This window comes from Colius striatus, chromosome 1 (assembly GCF_028858725.1).
Source record: "Colius striatus isolate bColStr4 chromosome 1, bColStr4.1.hap1, whole genome shotgun sequence".
In the NCBI taxonomy this organism is placed as follows: domain Eukaryota; kingdom Metazoa; phylum Chordata; class Aves; order Coliiformes; family Coliidae; genus Colius; species Colius striatus.
This window is the reverse complement of record NC_084759.1, coordinates 70006227-70025479: the sequence shown is the minus strand read 5'-3', so window position 1 is coordinate 70025479 and position 19253 is coordinate 70006227. Positions and strand designations below refer to the sequence as shown.

Below are 19253 nucleotides of genomic sequence, written 5' to 3'. Positions count from 1 at the left end.
ATTTAGTCTTTTTCAACACACCTTCTACTGGCAAACCACTGAAATACCAACAGCATTTCCTAATAACAATGACTAAAATCTTGTGGGATTTGGGTTTTTTTTCAAAGCCCAAACTGGTGTAACTGGAGCGCAATTTCTTGATATTAACTTCTAGCTGAAAAGTTATAAGCAGTGTTTTTGTTATTGTTGTAGCTTGCACCATAGCAACCATAGAAGATGTAGTAGGAAAGATCTGTCATTTGGCCCTTCCTAATAAAAAGTGCAAATGACTGCAAATAAAGCAAATCTACTCCATTATCTAATTTGATGCCGAATGTCAAATTTTGCACTCAGCAGCAGAAAAATCCAACAATTGCATTTGTCATAAAGCATGAAAACAACTGCATTAATAAAATGTTAAAAGTAGTATGGAAAAAAATAATTCTTAATGTTCTTATCTTAGTTTCAGTATCTCCTATACAACTGCATGTGCAGATATTTCTCCGGAAGAGTTCTTAAACTGAATCCTTATCTCTTCCCCATCTGCAGCAGTGGAGGGTGGAGGGGGAGAGAAGTTGGCTGGAAATTCCAGAGTGTATTTATGGAGTTTTTCAACCATTTTGGACTTATCAGTGTGCATTGGGCTCTTACAATACCTTACAAGAACACCAGCATGAAATCATTGACTGCCCAATGCTTGCCTTCTTCATGCCTGAACAATGATCTGCACATTGCAGACAAAAACCTTCTTGGCCATCCACCTGCTTTCCTAGCAGCCTGATCCCTCACACAGCATCCATGGGGATGAGTACGCGTTCTCCACAAACACAGAAGCAAATCAAGACCAAATCTTACTCTTTTCCTCCCTTACCCTTGCTAACATTTTAACTGCCATTGAAGTTTCACATGAGCTCACCAAGTGACAACTGAATGCCTTTATGGTCTCCATAAGCTGAAATGGTGACAGTGATAGTTATGAATCTATGCAATAAATAAGTCAGTGCACAGTTTCCTCATGTGCAGGACATAGAAGTTAAGTTTCAGAAACAATGCTATTTTTCTCATAACTTTAAAAGTCATCCAGGATTTTGGTAAAACAGCCCCGGATGGTGAGTAATTTACAGGAGTGGCTAGGATCCCATCTTGAAACGATTGTTTAATTCCCAGGTCTTCCCCATTCATGTTGAGATTTTGAAAAGGAGTTTCACAAATTTGACTTACATGTTTTGTTGAATATATTCCAAAGTAGTTCAAACTCTGAAAGATGAAATTATGCCTTGATATATTTCTAGTGTGGTCTTCTGCCTACTGCACACAGCAGCTGAGTGCTCAAGGAGAAGTAAGATGCATAGATTGAAATGACATTTTGGTGGAAGGAAGAAAGAAAACTTAATGTGTTTGAATCAGTTCCATAACTTGACCTTTCTTTTTAGTGGTGGAAGCACTGGTGACTAGTTTGAGGATGCCTATTTTCTGCTCTGTTTTTGGGGTTTGGATTTTTTTTTTTTAAATGTGGAGAAGGTACATTAAGAAAAGAATATACTCACTTCAGCAAAACATATTTTCTTCCAGAATGCAAATTAATGTTTAGCCATAGAGTCATAGAATTGTTACGGTTGGAAAAGACCTTTAAGATCATAAAGTCCAACCACTAATCTCACATTGGCAAGCCCATGACTAAACTAAACCATATGCCTCAGCACCTCATCTATGTGTCTTTTAAATATCTCTAGGGATGGTGACTCCACTACTTCCCTGGGGAGCCTGTTCCAATACTTAACAACCCTGTCAGTAACAAAGTTCTTCCTAATCTCCTATCTAAACTTCCTGTCATGTCCTCGTGTCCTACCATTCATTACTGGAGAGAAGAGATGGACTCCAATCTCACTACAACTCCCTTTCAGGACGTTGTAGAGAGTGATTATGTCTCCTCTGAGCTTCCTCTTCTCCAGGCTAAACATTCCCAGCTCCCTCAGCTGCTCCTCACAAGACTTGTTCTCCAGACCTTTCACCAGCTTCCTCTTCTCTTCTGTGATCCACCATAATTTCCTACCAGTTATTGCTCATGTGTCCTTATGTCAGAAGACCTTTGTCACACATATATGTATTCACTCTCAGTTTAGGCTGAATTTCTCTCAGCTTCTTTACCATTTTAGAAAAGAAGAATAAAGCAAGATTACAGGAGTTCCACCTTTTATCAGGAAAGAGCAAGAGTAGCCATGTTTCATATTTTGCAAAGGAATGTGCCAGAGGACTGGAAATTTTAAAAATATGTCCAAATATTCAATGATAGGAGATGGAAGAAACAAACTTCTTCAAAAAAGAATACTTTTAGCCTCTAATCTTTCCTAGCATTACAGTACTGTAATGTTGTAATTGCATAATTACAGAGTGTTATTAATCATCATTATTAACGAATCTTGTTGCCCTTTACATTCCTTAACAGACAACTCCAGATGGCTTTGACTTTTCTAACCATATTCCTGCAAGATCAAAGAGCAGCTTTATACTGATAAGTCATCTGCTTCTGCTTCCACCTCTTGTATGCAGTCTTTTAATATCTGATTTCAAATAAAATCTCCTTACTCATCCATGAAGACCTACTGCATGTTTGCTTGTTTTTTTTTTCCTCCATTGCTTTTTCCATTCATAAAAAAGGCTGGGACAGGCCAAGCCATGGTGACACAAGGAAAGATCAACAAGTGACACTTTTTTAATTGATTGCACAAAAGCGTGAATCTTAAGAACACTGGGGACTCTTGCAGATGAATTCTCTAAGCTTTGTCCACAAAGATAGATGTGAAAAGTATAGTGCAACATATTACAAGACAGGATCTGGTTCTTCTGTCAGAACAATGTGCTGCATTGACTCAAGTTGACTAAGGTGATTTGTCATGGCATTATGAGACTCACAATTTTCTATAAATGAGTCACTGTTACCTTTGTCCCACGCACTCCAGGCACACCGAAATCACTTCCTGTTAATGCTAAAAATTACAAGGGATCATTGCTGCAAAATAAAGAAAATTTCTGATATTTTGCAGGGCTTTTTGTGGAGCCTGTTACCGAGACCATGAGTAAGTAAATAATATTAAATGGAAGTTACTCACAGGCTATTGATCATTTAGATTCTAAGTAAAGGAAAAAATAAACTAATACAATTTGCTTTGCTGAACTATGGGGTGATCAAAGACCCATTTCACACTGCTGATATAATAATAGGAAGAGGAATAGAGAGGAAGGAAGCTGATGAAAGTCAGTAAGAGTACTGGAGGCTGCATCTGGCAAGTGAAGCCATCTCTGAGAGCTGTTATCATGGGTGGAGTTGGCAGAAGCCCAAGGGCTGTTTGTGTGGGTTGATCCAGAGTGTAAACTGAAGTCAAAAGGATTTATTTTGATTTACTTGCATTACTTGCATTGTCTCCTCCTCTGGGCATCTTGCTAAGGGTTCTCTCTACTGGCAGTCAAAATCACAAGCCCTGGCTGCTAATTTTCTGCTCACCCTCACTTTTTGGTTTCTGTGTTCTTTCATGAAGTTGGCAATATTAGGATGGATTTTGTTATCTCAGGATAAACGTGTCAACACACTCCCTGTGAGCCCTAAAGAGATGGCACACTGTGACAATGTTCTGTCCTTGTCCTCATGGCAATGATGAGCCAGAGGACACAGGAAACTTAATCAATTACACTACTGCAGGCAACGAGGATAAAAACTGGGGGAGAACAAATCCCATGGCCCACAGGTGGCTTTTCAGTTCATGGATGGGGATCATCTGTATTTGAAAAAAACAAGCCAGGTAGTCAGAGCTGGCTTCCAGAAAGCAGAACCTGAGTCAGGTGGTTGGGCTAGTAATTGCTGCATGGAGGGAGCCTGGAGGTGCTCAGGCTCTGTGCCCCTCAAATGTCGAATCTAATGTTTCTCTCAGCGGCAGCAAAAATAACTGGACAGTTCGTCAGCTTTATTCAAGAAGTTTGTTTGAGCAGCATTGTTTTTTATTCCCCAGGACCTCAGCCCTAGTTTTGGTTTCAAAAGCAGTAAAAGGAGTGACTTTAAGAGGCCCTCTATCTTAAAAGGAAGTAGAGACTGGTGAAAGTGACAACTACTTGAGGTACCAAAAGGGGGAAATGGTCAGTCAAAATGCATTGTTGTCCCTTGAGAATTAGACTTTGCTTTATATGTAGTGTCTCAAAATCAAAATAATTATAAGCCAGAAGTTATTTTAGATACCTTTTCTTTGCATATTGTCTCCCTACACTCCTTTTCCCCAAAGAATTAACTGTTGTAGGAGGTCTGTGGTTCAGTGTGTTTTATATGTACAAAAAGCAGAGACAAATAGGACTCCATCACACTCGAGACACATAGGACAGGTTCTGAAAGGAAGATGTGTTTTTAACTCAAATGGGAATATTTAGGAGCTGCCATTTCCTGGGGAATCGGAAAATTTTGGATCTCTGCCTTTATTTGTTCATCTCATTGACTTCTGCAGTGCAAAGTATGGAAATCATGAGCGATTTCAGCTTTCCATTAGCTACCACCTATGACCTAATTTAGTATTTAAGTTCTGTGTTGCTTGCTATTTTAGTTCCTGGAATTAATGCCTGGAGAAATCTGATCAAAGCAGGGGCTAGACAGTTAAAAGAGTTGTGCATGTGTGTCAGACAGTGGTCTGGGTTTTCCAAGAGTCACTGAGATTTGGATAGATTTTCCTTATGTGATGGATAAGCCAGGTAAAGACACCCAACTCAAGAAAAGTGAATAACCAGATCTAGTATTATATTACCTGGATGGGGACTGGTGATGTGACAAAGCTGATAATGGTCTCATATAACAAACAGTACCATTGAGTTAAGAAGGACAATGAACATATTAGGGTAGGCTCTGAGTAGAGTAAAAAAGCCTAAACAGAAATCACAGCAGCACTTCTGGACGTATTCCCAGCCCCAATCCAGTTCCCAGTGTCATGTGTGGCAGATAAACTCCTACTGTCCCTACTTGAGAAACTGAATGCAATAAGTAGTCTAGGGGATGAGGCCTCCAGAAGGCAATATGATGTGTGTGTCACTTTCCTGGATGAGTGGACAGTGAGGGGGATCAAAAGCTGGCTGAATGACAGAGCCCAGAGGGTGGTGATCAATGGCACAGAAACGAGTTGGAGGCCTGTGGCCAGTGGACTTCCACAGGGATCGATTCTGGGGCCAGTCTTGTTCAACATCTTCATCAACGACCTGGATGAGGGGACAGAGTGTTCCCTCACCAAGTTGGCTGATGACACCAAGCTGGGAGGACTGGCTGATTCCCCAGCAGGATGCGCTGCTATTCAGCAGGATCTCGACCAGCTTGAGAGTTGGGCAGAGAGGAACCTCATGAGGTTCAACAAGGGAAAGTGCTGAGTCCTGCATCTGGGAAGGAACAACCCCATGCACCAGTACAGGCTGGGGATGGAACTGCCGGAGAGCAGCTCTGTAGAGAGAGACCTGGGAGTCCTGGTTGATCATAAACTGAACATGAGCCAGCAATGTGCCCTCGTGGACAAGAAGGCCAATGGCATCCTGGGATGCATCAAGAAGAATGTGGCCAGCAGGTCAAGAGAGGTTCTTCTCCCTCTCTACTCTGCCCTGATGAGGCCTCGTCTGGAGTCCTGTGTCCAGTTCTGCACCAGCTGAAGTGCACCAGACCTGTGGAGCAGCAGTATAAACATCTGCTAATAGGACCAGCTTTGTATTTGTAGGCTGGGAGGCAGGCTGTTTGTACCTCTTCTACCCTCAGATCACTGAGCACTTTGAGGTCTGTATCTTAATCCATGATATAATGTGGTCACAGCTGTACATAGCTACTTGTTCCTTGTTTGGATCAAGACTATGGTCACCTTTGATTGATACAGCTATGAAAAGATAAAGCAAAGTGCTGACAGAAGAGATATTCATATTCTGAGAAATTAATTTAAATTTTTTAACACAGTGTGAAGGTGTGCATTCCAAAATCCTGCACTTCTGATTTGCTCATAGCTAGAGATAAATCAATTTTTTATTTCCTGTCATCATTTCCTCCAGTTCCCTCCAGCTTCTGGTATAAAGTGATCAAACACTAAAATCCAGAGATTACGATTGCTCATCTCTTCACAGTCTATTGTGTCATTCCAACCATGAGACTCATCTTTCAAGCATGTTCAGTGATATTCACACTGGGCAACCTTGTGTCTTCTCAGTCACAATCTCCTGGTAAGTTCCAATCCATAGATATTTATTTGAGAAATGGATATGTAAGTTAGCAATATTTCCATGCACATTTTGCCTCATGTTATTATATTCAGTAATTTTTTTTAATTAAAAGACTCAATCAAACAGAATTTTATATCTGTCAGATACAAAAGTGGATTCTTTAAAAAAAAATCACAATAGTGATGATGAAAATAACAGATTTCTGTGAAAGTTTTCTAATTAAAAATCAATTCAGAACTCACTAAGCTTCTATCTGTTCCTTAAACAGGACTTGTTTAATTGTGTGATTCTGTGATTCTTACTATCTAAAGTATAGGTTATAATAGAGTAGAGGAAAAAGAGACTGACCTTCACATTGAATAAAGATAAATACAACAATAAGATAGATTCCAGGTAAGATTTCAGTGCTTAGGATTTTAGAAGAATGAACACAATGAGAAAATATCCAGCAATATCTTACACCTGAGAGACCATCAAGGTAAAAATATTATTAAACAGCAAAATTAATAAAAACATTACAGACTGGTTGTTTGGCTACCTATATATAAGAATGTCTCTATTTCATGTGTTTGTCTTCAATACCGTTACTTAAATCTTGCCAAAGATAAATTGATTGTTACAGAAATCAAACATAAACCCCAGCAGATAGACTGATAATCTAATCTTCACTTGTTAATTTATCACAAATTGTCATTCATTTTGTAAGGAGAAAGAAATACTTTAAAGTAAATACTTTAAAGTTACGCTCTCATCTTATCAGCCTCTAAATCATCTCTCTGTCCTGCTGTAGGTACTGTAAGTACCGTTTTTGTCAATGCAGCACCACCTGACTCTTCAGTGTTAACTGCGTTTGTGAGTCATTGTCTCTCTTGTGAGGGGACATGACTCTTTCCTATTCCAAGATGACAACCAGCTGTAGCCATCCTGTACCGATGGCATGACTTCATGGAACAAAAGTTGAAAATTACAGTGGTGATTTTTGTTTGATGCAAAGTGTTGTGATGCCTGGCAATGGATGTTAATATGAAAAAAAAAAAAAACCCTCACTGTTTGATAGGTTATAAGAATTGTGCTGGAAGGATTATGTCTTAACTTAAAATGTGTATTAAAAACAATCTTGCTGTCTTGTTATTTTTCTTGAAAAGGGATTTTCTATTAGATCTCTATCCTGTGCATACAGCTCAGCAGTCTTGTGCACAACAAGTTGCACTTTCGCCTACCTGTGTTCCTATTAATGAAATGAAACTATTCTCACAGATCATCAGTATTAAGGGTAACTAAAACCTGTAGGCTAAGATCTGTGTCTTACTCTCCAGTAGTTTCTATGCAGTCTGCTGCGATATGTGGAAGTTCGACGTGGTTACTTATCAAGTTTCATCAGTGTAAGGAAATCAAAAGTGGTTTTTCTTCTTTGTTATGTTTCAATGAGGTTGCAACTGTTCCAGTACATGCATGTTCCATTCTGTTATCTTTGCAGGCTGACATTCTGCCTCTCTTTTTTTCTCTTTTTTGATCTGTTCTGTGACATTCAACCTTTTTACAATGTCCCACTTCAATAGTATTTTTCTCAGTAACAAACTTTGAAAAGTACCCTGGAGGTGGAATGTACTTGCTCATATTCTTACTCATGGTTGTGTGTGCATAATTTATTACTCAGAGGATTTTTTTTTCTCATGTAAAAGTACTTTCTCTACACACAATCGTGGTATTTTCCATGTCCTGAGAAGAGATAGGCACTCAGCAGTGCCTGCGAGGTTAAAGTCTTGTATGGAGCTTTACCAGTATGTGTCTAGTTTTGCTGAAGATATAAACTAGGATAATTCTCTTTGAAGATCATGGTCGTCAAGGTATGTGTTCTACAAAGCCCCAACATACTGCATACCTAGCTAGACTAGCAGACAATTCTTAGACAGAATGTTTTTGCCACCCCTCTTTAGCCCAGGGACTGCTTATTCATAATATGTTTTACCTATTCATCCACCCATTATCATAATAAAAAGGATGATAAATGTTTTACTTTGGTCTATTGTATGCCTCTGGGGTCATGAATAGAACAGTGCTTTAAAGAGTTACAATCACTATGAAGTAGCTGCCACATTATCTGGGAGTATCCGTGGTGTTATAGGTTGTTTCAAAAAAATGGAAAAAAAGAGAGAGAAATGATCCTCTCTATTCTCTTTTTCTCTGTCTCTTTCTGTTAAGAAAAGATATAAATGATTCTCCTTCCAGAAGTATAGGTGTATAGGTGTATAGGTGTATATAAAAAGAATAAAAAAAGGGAAACACCTTTTCAATTAAAATAAAAGGAAGGAAATACCATATTTCAGATAACCAGTGCATATCCTCAAAGAATTTCATGTCAGCTTAATCCAGACTTTAAAAACCTATTAGGCTAAGCATCTTTTCATGCTGAAATGAGGATTATGCAGTATATATGTTATAATCTAAAAGAATGAATACAAATGTTTACTGAACTTTACAGAAAGCAAAATTCATACTACATTCCAAAAAGCTATAAAACTCATGAAAATAGAAGGCATAATACTTGTCAAGAGCTCTAGAAACACAGTATTTAATAAGTATTACAGAGCTATCATAACTGAAAAATACAGAATAATGAATGTTGCCTAAGGTTTGAATAAATTGTTGACTTTTGCTGCCTTTCAATAGGCCAACCAGATCAGACCCTTGGATTTTGTTTATTATCCACTCCATAATGTTCCTAGGCAACCTGATCTAGGTGGACCTGCTTCTGCAGAGGGGTTGAACTAGATGATCTCTAAAGGTTCCTTCCAATCCCTACCATTCTATGATTCTATGAAACCTGTGTAGTCCCTTTAATTTCCCTGTCATCTGTCTCTGGAGACAATCATGCCTTGACAAACCTACCATGAGTGTGAAGAGATCAAAAATCCCATTAGAAAAACTTGATGTGATTTGGTGTTTTGATACTGACGTTCTTTTTTTTTGCTTTGGAATTGAGGGAAAATATGGCACCCTCAAGAGGCTTTCAGTAGTTGACCTCTCCATGCAGAGAGAGAGAGGTGGGTTACCACCTTACCATATCCTTCACTTTTACTTCTCTGCTGACATTGACAGGTCTATGATATAAATAGGTTTAGTGAGTTTCCCAAGCACATGTCTATATTTCAGAGGCAAATTCAAACTAAATTTTGGCACCATAGCTTTTCTCAGGTGTTTCAGAATTGCAAGCTAATTTGGAAATTACCTGTCCTTGAAAATATGTGATTAAGGAAGCAAGTAATCTTCTGGTCTTTATTTTCATATTTGAAGCATGGACAGTAGCAGTTCTTTCTCAAAGCAAAAATATCTGCAATTAGATTAATTATCAGAAAGTGGAAAGTACATATTGAATTTTATCTAAGGGAATAGAAAGGATTTATTCTATACTCATAAAAATAATCTCAGGACAGTACAATATTCTACATTCACTAATATTTATATTTCTTTTTTTATAATGTTAATTTTATTATAAAGATGAAGAACATGTAAATATAATCAATATGCATTAAATATATGTTTAACTATGTAGAAAGTCCAAGTAGTCATATGGATTTAACTGACCCTAAGCAAAACACTATACACTGTGCAGCACAACCATGCTAGAATTTAGTCAATAAAAATTGAAAATATATTAGTGCAATTGCAGACCAAGAATCCACTGTTAGGCACTTCATCATTGTATTTTTTAGTGGCTTTCATTAAAGACAAGATCATCTGTTAGACCTGTTGAGAGGACTTACAAAGAGCTTCAGGAGTTAGGAAACGAGGACTAGGTAGTATCTTTTAACAAAAGTAGAACTGGCTGAATAGATTCCATTTTATGATAGCTTTTGAGGTTTTGAAGTTCTGTTTTTGCTTCAGCATATACGAATACTGACTTCCCTATTCTTCAGAAAAACACATGACATTTTCAGTTTAAGAAAACTTTACAGAACAAGCCTGCAGGCGTTAGTTATGATATGGAGCAGTTAGTTTAAGCCCTTCTCTTGAGTAAGAAAATAATCTTTTTTTACCAGAGCTACTTGAATCTCATAGCAGGGACCTGCAACTATATCTATCCAGTGTCTCTTGGATTTCTGTCATAACTGTCTCTTCAACGAGTTTGACAAAACAACATGTTATCACATGATTACACCTGTACAAAAATGTTTTGGTTAACACTGATTACAAAAATCATAAAACACCTATAGACAGAAATACAGTCATGAAAATAGGCAAAACAGTTTCTTGAACCCACATGCCTTTGTCACACTTCTTAGTGTTGATTACGGAACAAAAGATAGTAACCTCAAGATAGTTAGTCCTGATTCCTGTGAACATTCAGGATAACTGTATGTGATAAAAGCTCATAAGATAAGATTGGGTTATTTTCCACTTTAAACCTTTTCAAAAGTTCAGAGTGGTATAAAATGTAGATAGCAATCAAAGCTAAAATCCTCTATTCTCCTGCTAGGCAGAAATACTCCAGCAAAGGTTTTTAGTGCTGGACACTATCAGGAGACAGCAGTCTGGACATTTTACCCTCAAGTTTTTTCTTGCTCATATTCAAAATACATTTTCTTCCTCTGTTCATTCAAATAAATATAAAAATAATTTCATATTTTATAGAATGCAAAATAAGCAATTTGTCCTTCTCCTTGATATAGAATGAATTTTTAACCCTTCTGCCTTAATTTCTCCATTTTTCAGTGTCAAATTTACCTTCAGTGTCTGGTTGTGGAATGCTGATGGACACAGAACCAAAATACTTGTGTCCCTAGGAAGGGCTATAAAAAGAAGAAGGTGAGGAGAGGAAACAATATCTGCACACAGTCAGAGGGCATTAAATGATCTTACTTGTCTGTAAAGTGGAATTAGCCAGAAACCACACAGATCAAACATACAGTACAGTAAATCAAACACGCAGTACACCTGCTTGTGCTGATCTGCTCTGGGTTCCAAAGAGTCTTGACCTTGTTTCTTACCGTAAACATTTGACAGTTTACTCACAACTTCCATGCGGTATTGGTTCCTAACTGCTTTTCCTCAGCAGAAATTACATGGGAAAGCTGGTCTCAAGGCATATGCCTTGTGCGTTGCATACATATGAATAGTCTATATCGTTTGGCCCAGGTACTATGGGGTGCTCTTTGGTGACATTGTGCATATTTTCATTTTGCTATTTTTAAATTATAATTTATTAGGTTAATTTATTCTGTTTCCTTGCTTTTTAGACTTTCTTATGTCTTATTATTATCATCTGAGTCTATTGCATACATGGTTTTGAAATACTGATTGCCTGCCAACGTCAAAGGATAGTTTTAATACTCACTGCTGAAATCATATTCTCTATCAATGTCCCGGGCAGGTTGGAAAGATGCCATCAACACCACAATAATCAATTTCAATAATGAGAAGATGCAAATCAGATGGACATCAAGCAAACCGTTTCCTGGCAAGAATGTGTCATTTTCTTATACGTGAGTATGCATAATGCCTTTTCTTACAGGATTTTCTTTGAGAGGCTGACATATGTAAGTCCATTTGGGTCTTCTGTGAACTGTACATGAAAATGCTTTTAGGAGTTGTTTAATCAGCTGACATGAATCTTGTTTGTATTCACAACCTGCTACAGAAATGTGTAAATAAATAAACCTAATTAACAGTCAGTCACAATGGACAAGGTATGAAAGATTTATCCTTTTTCCTTTGTTGTGCTAAATACTAATTACTGAAAGTGCGATTTTTTTTATGTGTATGTGTATATTTTCCTTATTAACTGATGTCATTAATGACTAACAGAAATTTAATGTTCTGGTTAAAGACAGTCATAGTGTTTGATCTTCCCTTTTCCTTCTGTGTGGTATATATGAAAGAATATTTAGCAGTACAACATTGGAAACAGGTTTATGAAAGCATATGAGCAAGTATTTCTTTTATTAGAAAACAACATCACCACCACAAAGAATATTTGTTAATTTCAGATTACTCCAAAACCCAGGTAGTGGTATGGTTACTGATTTCCCTCACATCACTAGGAAATTCACTGCTTCAAGAAATACCACATTCAAACTTCACTTCAGAGGAGTATTTGAAACATAAAAAAAAAAGAAAAGAAAAATTAAAAAGAAAGAACAAGAAGAAGACATTAATTTGTGTTAATTGGTAAGAGTGTTCCTTTCACTAATATTATTTAATTTATAGATTTGATGAAGGCAAGCACAAAGTTTGGAAGCCATGTCCCACCTATTTATTGGATCAAGATTATAATTCTGGTTGTGTTTTCAAGACAGAAGGACCCACACTTGCCATCTCCATCAGGAATAGCAATGGAAATGAAGAGTTTTTTTCTAAAAGTCTAAAATCCGATTTTTATAGTACGTATGTAAAATTACTACTAGTTTGGTTATCCTAGTGTTTACACTGATTCTCTAGGTGTCCTTAGTTTGAGAGGAAATCAGTTATATTGGTGTATAAAAGTGTGTGTGCCAAAACTATAGTAATTTTGTGCTGATTTTCATAACTACTGATTATTAGTTACACAAGTCTCTGTGTAGCTGCAGCAAAATGAGATTACATGGGCTAGTCAGATTTGTCCCAAAATATAGTTTTGAAATAAGAACAAAAATACTACAGCATATGGATGTGCTAAGTCTAGTGCAAGCCAACCTGGTATTCACGTCAGGAAAATGAATAATAGTTTATAGTTTCTTGTCATTGTGCTGACTGTGTGATCTTTCTTGCATTTTTAACCTTCCATTCTTTTGCCATCTTCCATGGGATGTGAGATAGCAAGCTACTTCTTATCAAAGAGGTTATCCTTAAACCATCATCAGATATCAATAGAAATTAGTTGAGTGGCTCTGGTACTGTCTGACAGCATAAAAGAGACATCTCCCTACTAGTAGGGAGATGACATTCCTGTTTTCATTAAATCTCTCCTACCCTGAAATATATATTTAATATTTAGTTTGAAACTAGTTTATCAAAATCTAAAATTTCACATAGCTATAACATTTGAAGTGGAGGGATTTTTTCTGGTAAAAATTATGCAGAAATATACAAGGTAGGATTATCTGAAATATATATATATTCCAAATAAGTTATTGGTATTATTTCTTAATATTGGTCTAGCAAAAAGGATTAAACAAAAAACTTTAAAGATATCTAACTTTGAGAATATTTTTATATCTCATAATTTTACCAATATCTGGTAAATTATGGAAAGCTGCCTCCTGATTCTTGAATTTTGGCTATTAAACACACTATTTGATAATAAAACAAATTTCAAAAGTGTTAGGTAACAAAGCACAAATACCAAGGATCACATCTAAGCCTTTAAATTAGGAAGGTGGGGTTTTCATAAGACAAAAAGGCAACTAGAAGCATTGAGAAGGTAGGTAACACTCTTGTGCTCTTTTATTTCCCACTACTGATGACTAGTTAGTTACATGGATCAAACCACTGTGTGCTCTTTGGACCTACTGAAAACAGAGAAAGACAGATTCAGTAGTGCACAGGTAAATATCTTTGAATGTTGAGCAGTATCACTGTGTCAAGGTCCATTTTGATATTTAATAAGGAGGTCATCTGCAAAACTGTGTCATCCAAGAAGAAAGTCTACCTTCTTCACTTACTAGTCAGAGAAACATTGAGACAAGGAAGGAATAACAATGATTTTAACTGCAAAGTTCTTTTTAAGACACTATAGCATCATTTGTTTATCTTCTTCTTAGTAAAGCCCAAACAACCAGAAAATGTGACCTTCTTCTGGAAAGAGGACACTGTAACTGTAAGCTGTAATAAACCAGAGACAGCTGTGAGGTGCTTGAGACTTGAGCTTCAGTACAAAAGCAAGTTTGACAAAGAGTGGCAAGTAAGTTGTATATGACATTTTTAAACAGTATTGGAAGAAACTGGAATTAACATCTCCATGGAATGTAAAATAGAGTTGTTCTCCCATCCTATATTTTCAAATAGAACTGGTAGCAGAAAACAGGGTTTTTCAAATCCTAGATCCCTGGCATGCTAGAAGTCATTTACTTTTAAAGTTATATCTAATAACTTAAAAGAGCTGAGGACAATCTCAAAGAACTGAGGACAATCTAAGGGAAAGGTCATTTATTCAGAATAAAAATGTTTTGGAAGACAAAAGTAGAAAACAGTGTAGAGAAAAGAAGAGAGAAAAAGGTAGAAAAAAACATGAAATGAAATTAATGATATGATACGGGAATTGTATTTATTCTAAAGTTAACTGTTAAATATTTCCAAATGTTATTTCATTGACTTAAACCTTTCAAATCTCAGACATAATTTGCAAATATTTTTTTGATTGAGGTGTCTTTGCATATTTTAAATATACGACTGTAACAGAGTAGACCATGTAAGGATTGTCATAAACAACTCAATATCAGACAATGAGGAATGGATATAAATAGTGAAGAATCAGTCAAGAAACAGAATTCCTCAAAACTCAAGTTAAAATTCAAGTCTGAAATTTTGGATTAGCTTATACCTTATCCTACTTGTTACCTTGACCAGGTGTAACATTCTGAAGTACTGTCTTGAAAACCAGAATTAGTGATTATATACCTTCCTTCTCAGTCCAGAACGTCGAAGTGTTGCAGTGTTGGAGAGCAAGGCTTCGATCCAAGGAAATGCTATTCTTTCCGTGTCAGACTGAAGAGGCTGGTACCCTACTGCAATGTAGTTCATTACAGCAGTGAATGGGAAGCAGAAACATTTTGGATGAATGGCACATTATTAGGTAACCTCTGTGCTACATTAATATATTGTTTAAGTACAAATGAGGATTGCAAAAGATTCCGATAACAGGCAACGAATTAATATTGCACTATTGTACTCCATCTTTTACAATCAAAGTTCATGAAGATGTCTAACTGTCTACGTTTAACTCCTGTTTCTTTTGTTCCTGATGAACCATAACACTATAAATTTATTCCATAATCAGCAAAGTTAAGAGAGTCCTTATTATTTGTGTTATCAGAGTATCTAGGGTCCACCAATGACAGTGATGTCATGCATGGAGAGTGGGGAAGTGGTATTCACATATGTGGAAATCAAATCTGAACCCTAAGAAAATCCTTGATGCTCCATTTTTGAAGGAGGTTTGTTTTAAAAGTACATCCAGTTGAGTTACAAGATCAGAGGTCTCAGCAGTCTCATACTCATGTATGCTGGACTGTTCAAAGGAGGGAAGATGGGGGGAAAAGAGGTTAAATAGAAGCAAAATCATGATGCTTTAGCACAACTTTTCCACCAGACAGACACATTTAACTGATTGCAACTGACTTTGATTAGATCTTTGATGGTAAGAGTATTTGTATTGATTACCTAAACAAAAAAACAGATTTGTAGTAATGAAGGAAAGATTGCACATCATCCCAACATATTCACATCATATCAGCTACGTAAAAAATGCCACCCGCTAGGCTTTGTCAGAACCATGAAACACAAGGACAGGAAGTACAGAGCAGAGAGACTAATGGTTTGGTCACTCTCAGTGCCCCTGAATTTGCAGTGACATAGACACAGCTGCTTCATCATAGCATGAGCTTCAAGGCTTTAATGAGTTGTTACTGACTCCAGTTCTAACATCAGAGGAAGCCATGAACAAAACTGTGCTCAAGGAATTTCATAGACTCTGAATACCATATTTGGGGATAGCAACTTTTCTTGTGGCTTTCTGACAAACTCTCCTCTTGGAGAGCAGAAGGCCAGTAGGAGGAGGTAGAATTTTGCACTGGCATTACAAAATCTCCAGGAAAAACACCGAGAATGCCAAAAAGTGCACAAACACGTCAGTTTTATTCACTTCTGTGTTAGATGATACTTTGCCACTAGTTATTTTCTGGATATCAACACTTGTAGTTTGCTGGGATAGGGGAGATATTTTTGTTTGTTTATTTGTTTGTCTTGGGAAATAAGACTTTTAGGCTACAGGTAAAATTGCAATTGCAGCTTTGATGATTGTAAGTAGGTGTATATAATGTAGATGTTAGCAGAAAACTGCACTATCACTGTCAACGCAACACATGAAGATGTTAAGAAATACTTGATTTATTCATAATGCCTCTACTCTTTGCCTGTAAGTCCACTTCTTTGTCCGTACTCAGTCAATTTAGATAAAGAAAAGCATAATTTTCTTTTGTTACAAGGATATCTTTTTTGTTTCAAGTGAACAACTGAACTTGTTTTAAAAAAATATTCCGGATTTTCTGTTGTTTTACTTGTCTGTTTTTTAATAAAAGTAAATGTTTTAGTGTGATTAGGAATATTAACTGTTTACACAATTTCTTTTTTTCACATAGGGTTTTTCTTTATTATTCCTAGGTTCATGTGATGATGACATAATTTCTCAGTCAAACACAGTAATTGTTTTAAGTTTTTTACTGTCAGTACTGTTAATGATCCTTATCTTCTTGATTCTTCTGTGTAGATGGCAGAGGTAAAAATAGCTTAATTGTTTAATATTAAATAACCATATCTTGAAAATAGATCTGTCATTCAGGATCAAGTCTCTTTGCTCTCAAAATGTTTATCTGATAAATGAAGTCATCATGAAGATGTAGATGTCAGTAGATAGTTACTGTTTGAGGGATAATGCATACTGGCCTTCCAAACAACAAGGCTTTCAATTTCCAAAACCAAGTCAATTGAGGTAAATAAGAATGTTTAGGGAGAAAATTATGTATTTTCCACATTTCTTCTCTTTTTTAGAAATCTCTTTAAATCCTCATCACATCTTCAAAATTGACATTCTTCTGTGCATCTTTGATCAAACTCAATACCTGTTTGCAGTAGTTTGAAGTAAGCTTGAGTACGTTCAACTTTGATAGGAATATATCAGTTTTGGACTTGCAGTTGGATGACTGTTCATGTTTAGAATCTACAAATTAAAAAAAAAATAAACCACTGAACAGCAAACAAGACTCACAAAAAGCCCCAAATTTTGTCTTTCAGTGGGAAAAATAAAAGACAAAAATGCTGTATTTTCAGAGCTGGAAGTATCTGTAACTCTGATAACCTTTTTAGATCATAAGTTGGGTTTTTTCCCCTATATTTCTATATTTCAAGTTTATATTTGTGTTTGCAATGTCAGTCAATACAGCTGATCGTTGCATCATCTTCCCTGTCTGGGGGAACGTGGCTAGGGAATGTAAAGCTCTAACTGCTACATGAAGCAGACCAGCACTTACTGATCAGTTGGAAGTACATATACTGTCCAAGTTTTACTAGGATGGGGTTGCTGAAAATCCATCAGAATCCATTTTTAGTCTGATGTCATTATCATCCCATTATAACTGGTATGTGACTTTAGAACACATTTAAAAGAAACAAAGCTTTAAGTAGACAGGTAGAATATATTTGTAGCTACAGAACTGTGCTAAAGTAGACTTTGTATGATTAGACCATACAAAAAAGTCAATTTGAACTTTTCTTTACTCTTTGTAGACTTCAAAAGTCAGTCATGCCTGCTATACCAGATCCAAAATACATGTTTGCTGATCTCTTCAATGATTATAATGGAAACTTCCAGGTAAACATTTCCCTCCTAGGAAGGATGTAAACTCTACAGTGTTGAGAATAATTTGGAAGGAGCTACTGATATTTGCTCTTCACAGTCATTTCCAAAAGCACCCTCTAAACCCAGAGAAAAGCCTTTCCCCTCATGCAACATCATCAAGAAAAGACATTTAATTTAATTAACATTTAATTGACAAATGGAAATCTTTCTATATATAAGATAGCTTTGAGCTTAAACTGAAGACAAAAGATACACATGCAAATTAGTACTAAAGCTTTAATATGGAAATGCTATCTTGCCTAAACCTCCATGTAAATTCAGTCTTAATTTAGATTAAGTCAGGGCTTGGTTGAAAGAATGCATGACTTTATCAAGGAGGTAACACCAGATATTTTACACAACCAAGGTTTTCTAAAGACCCTGATGGAAAACAAAGATGTATTTAATGTGATGTCAATAAGTAGGAGTTTGCATGAATTTATGGAATTTTGTCTGCTTTCCTATCATTCTGTCTTTCTTCCATCCTGCTATCTTATGTCCTGCTTGTCAATATTTCTTCTGTTTCTTCTCCACTGTGACTTATACTGGAAAAATACTATTGAGAGGGGAAAATCAGTATCTGTACAGCTAGGTTTACCTCAATCACTGCCCACATCAACTTTTTCATTTTCCTAGGAATGGATAGACAAAACTGATCATGCAGTCCTGCAAACCAAACTAGAATATGAGGATTCAGAGTGCATGACTGAGGCAGAAAGCCATCAAGAAGATGAGAAGAACAGTGACAAACGGAGGCCTCGGGAAAAAATCTTCTCTTCTTCAGGAGTAGCTGAAAATAATGACCCAAATGCAGCTCAGGTTGTCTGCCTGATGCCAACATCCAACACCATAGCCTCTTTTGCTGGTTTCAAGATTTTAATGAATGATGACATGTATGTGATGTTATAAAATCTGCATAAAGCTTCCTCCAGAACGTACAGGCTTCACTGGCCAACTCTGACATCAGGTCCTCAGTGTCTTATAGTTCTTTTATGACTAAGCAACTTCTTCTAGAAAGCTGAGATTCATTTTGAACAATATTTATATTTAACTGAGTCATACTTATTTCAAACTAGTTTTAGTGCAATCAGCAGCTGCAGACCCAAATTAGGATTTCTTGTTCATATTGCATATACCAATTTCTTGTTCTCAAACTATATTCTGAAGTTTTCTGGACATGCAATCTTTTAAAATATAATTTGTTTTAAATTTAAAATGCAATTAGACATTAGAAGCATTTATGATGTGGCTAAGGTCTTGTAGATATACTAGAATTATATGTTGAATTACCTCCAGTTATTTACTTGGATATCAGTCAGTTATTAAATGGCTCTATCAGTTGACTAAGTTTTGCCAATTGCATGCTTTCATTGACTAACATATAGTGTAAATTGAAAACTATAGTATACAGTGTATCAGAAAATTACAGTGATGAGTAAAATATTTTTAACTCAGTACTTAAAAA

General features: G+C 36.4%; 1 protein-coding gene across 1 annotated transcript; it reads left to right on the top strand.

Moving 5' to 3' along the window:
- The first annotated feature begins 6122 nt into the window (after positions 1-6122).
- Positions 6123-18697, top strand: CRLF2 (cytokine receptor like factor 2). The gene is made up of 8 exons (XM_061988743.1): positions 6123-6198; positions 11570-11681; positions 12406-12578; positions 13938-14077; positions 14806-14968; positions 16555-16669; positions 17677-17761; positions 18425-18697. The coding sequence occupies exons 1-8, from the start codon at positions 6123-6125 to the stop codon at positions 18695-18697; spliced, it is 1137 nt and encodes a 378-aa protein (XP_061844727.1).
- Positions 18698-19253: the final 556 nt, after the last annotated feature.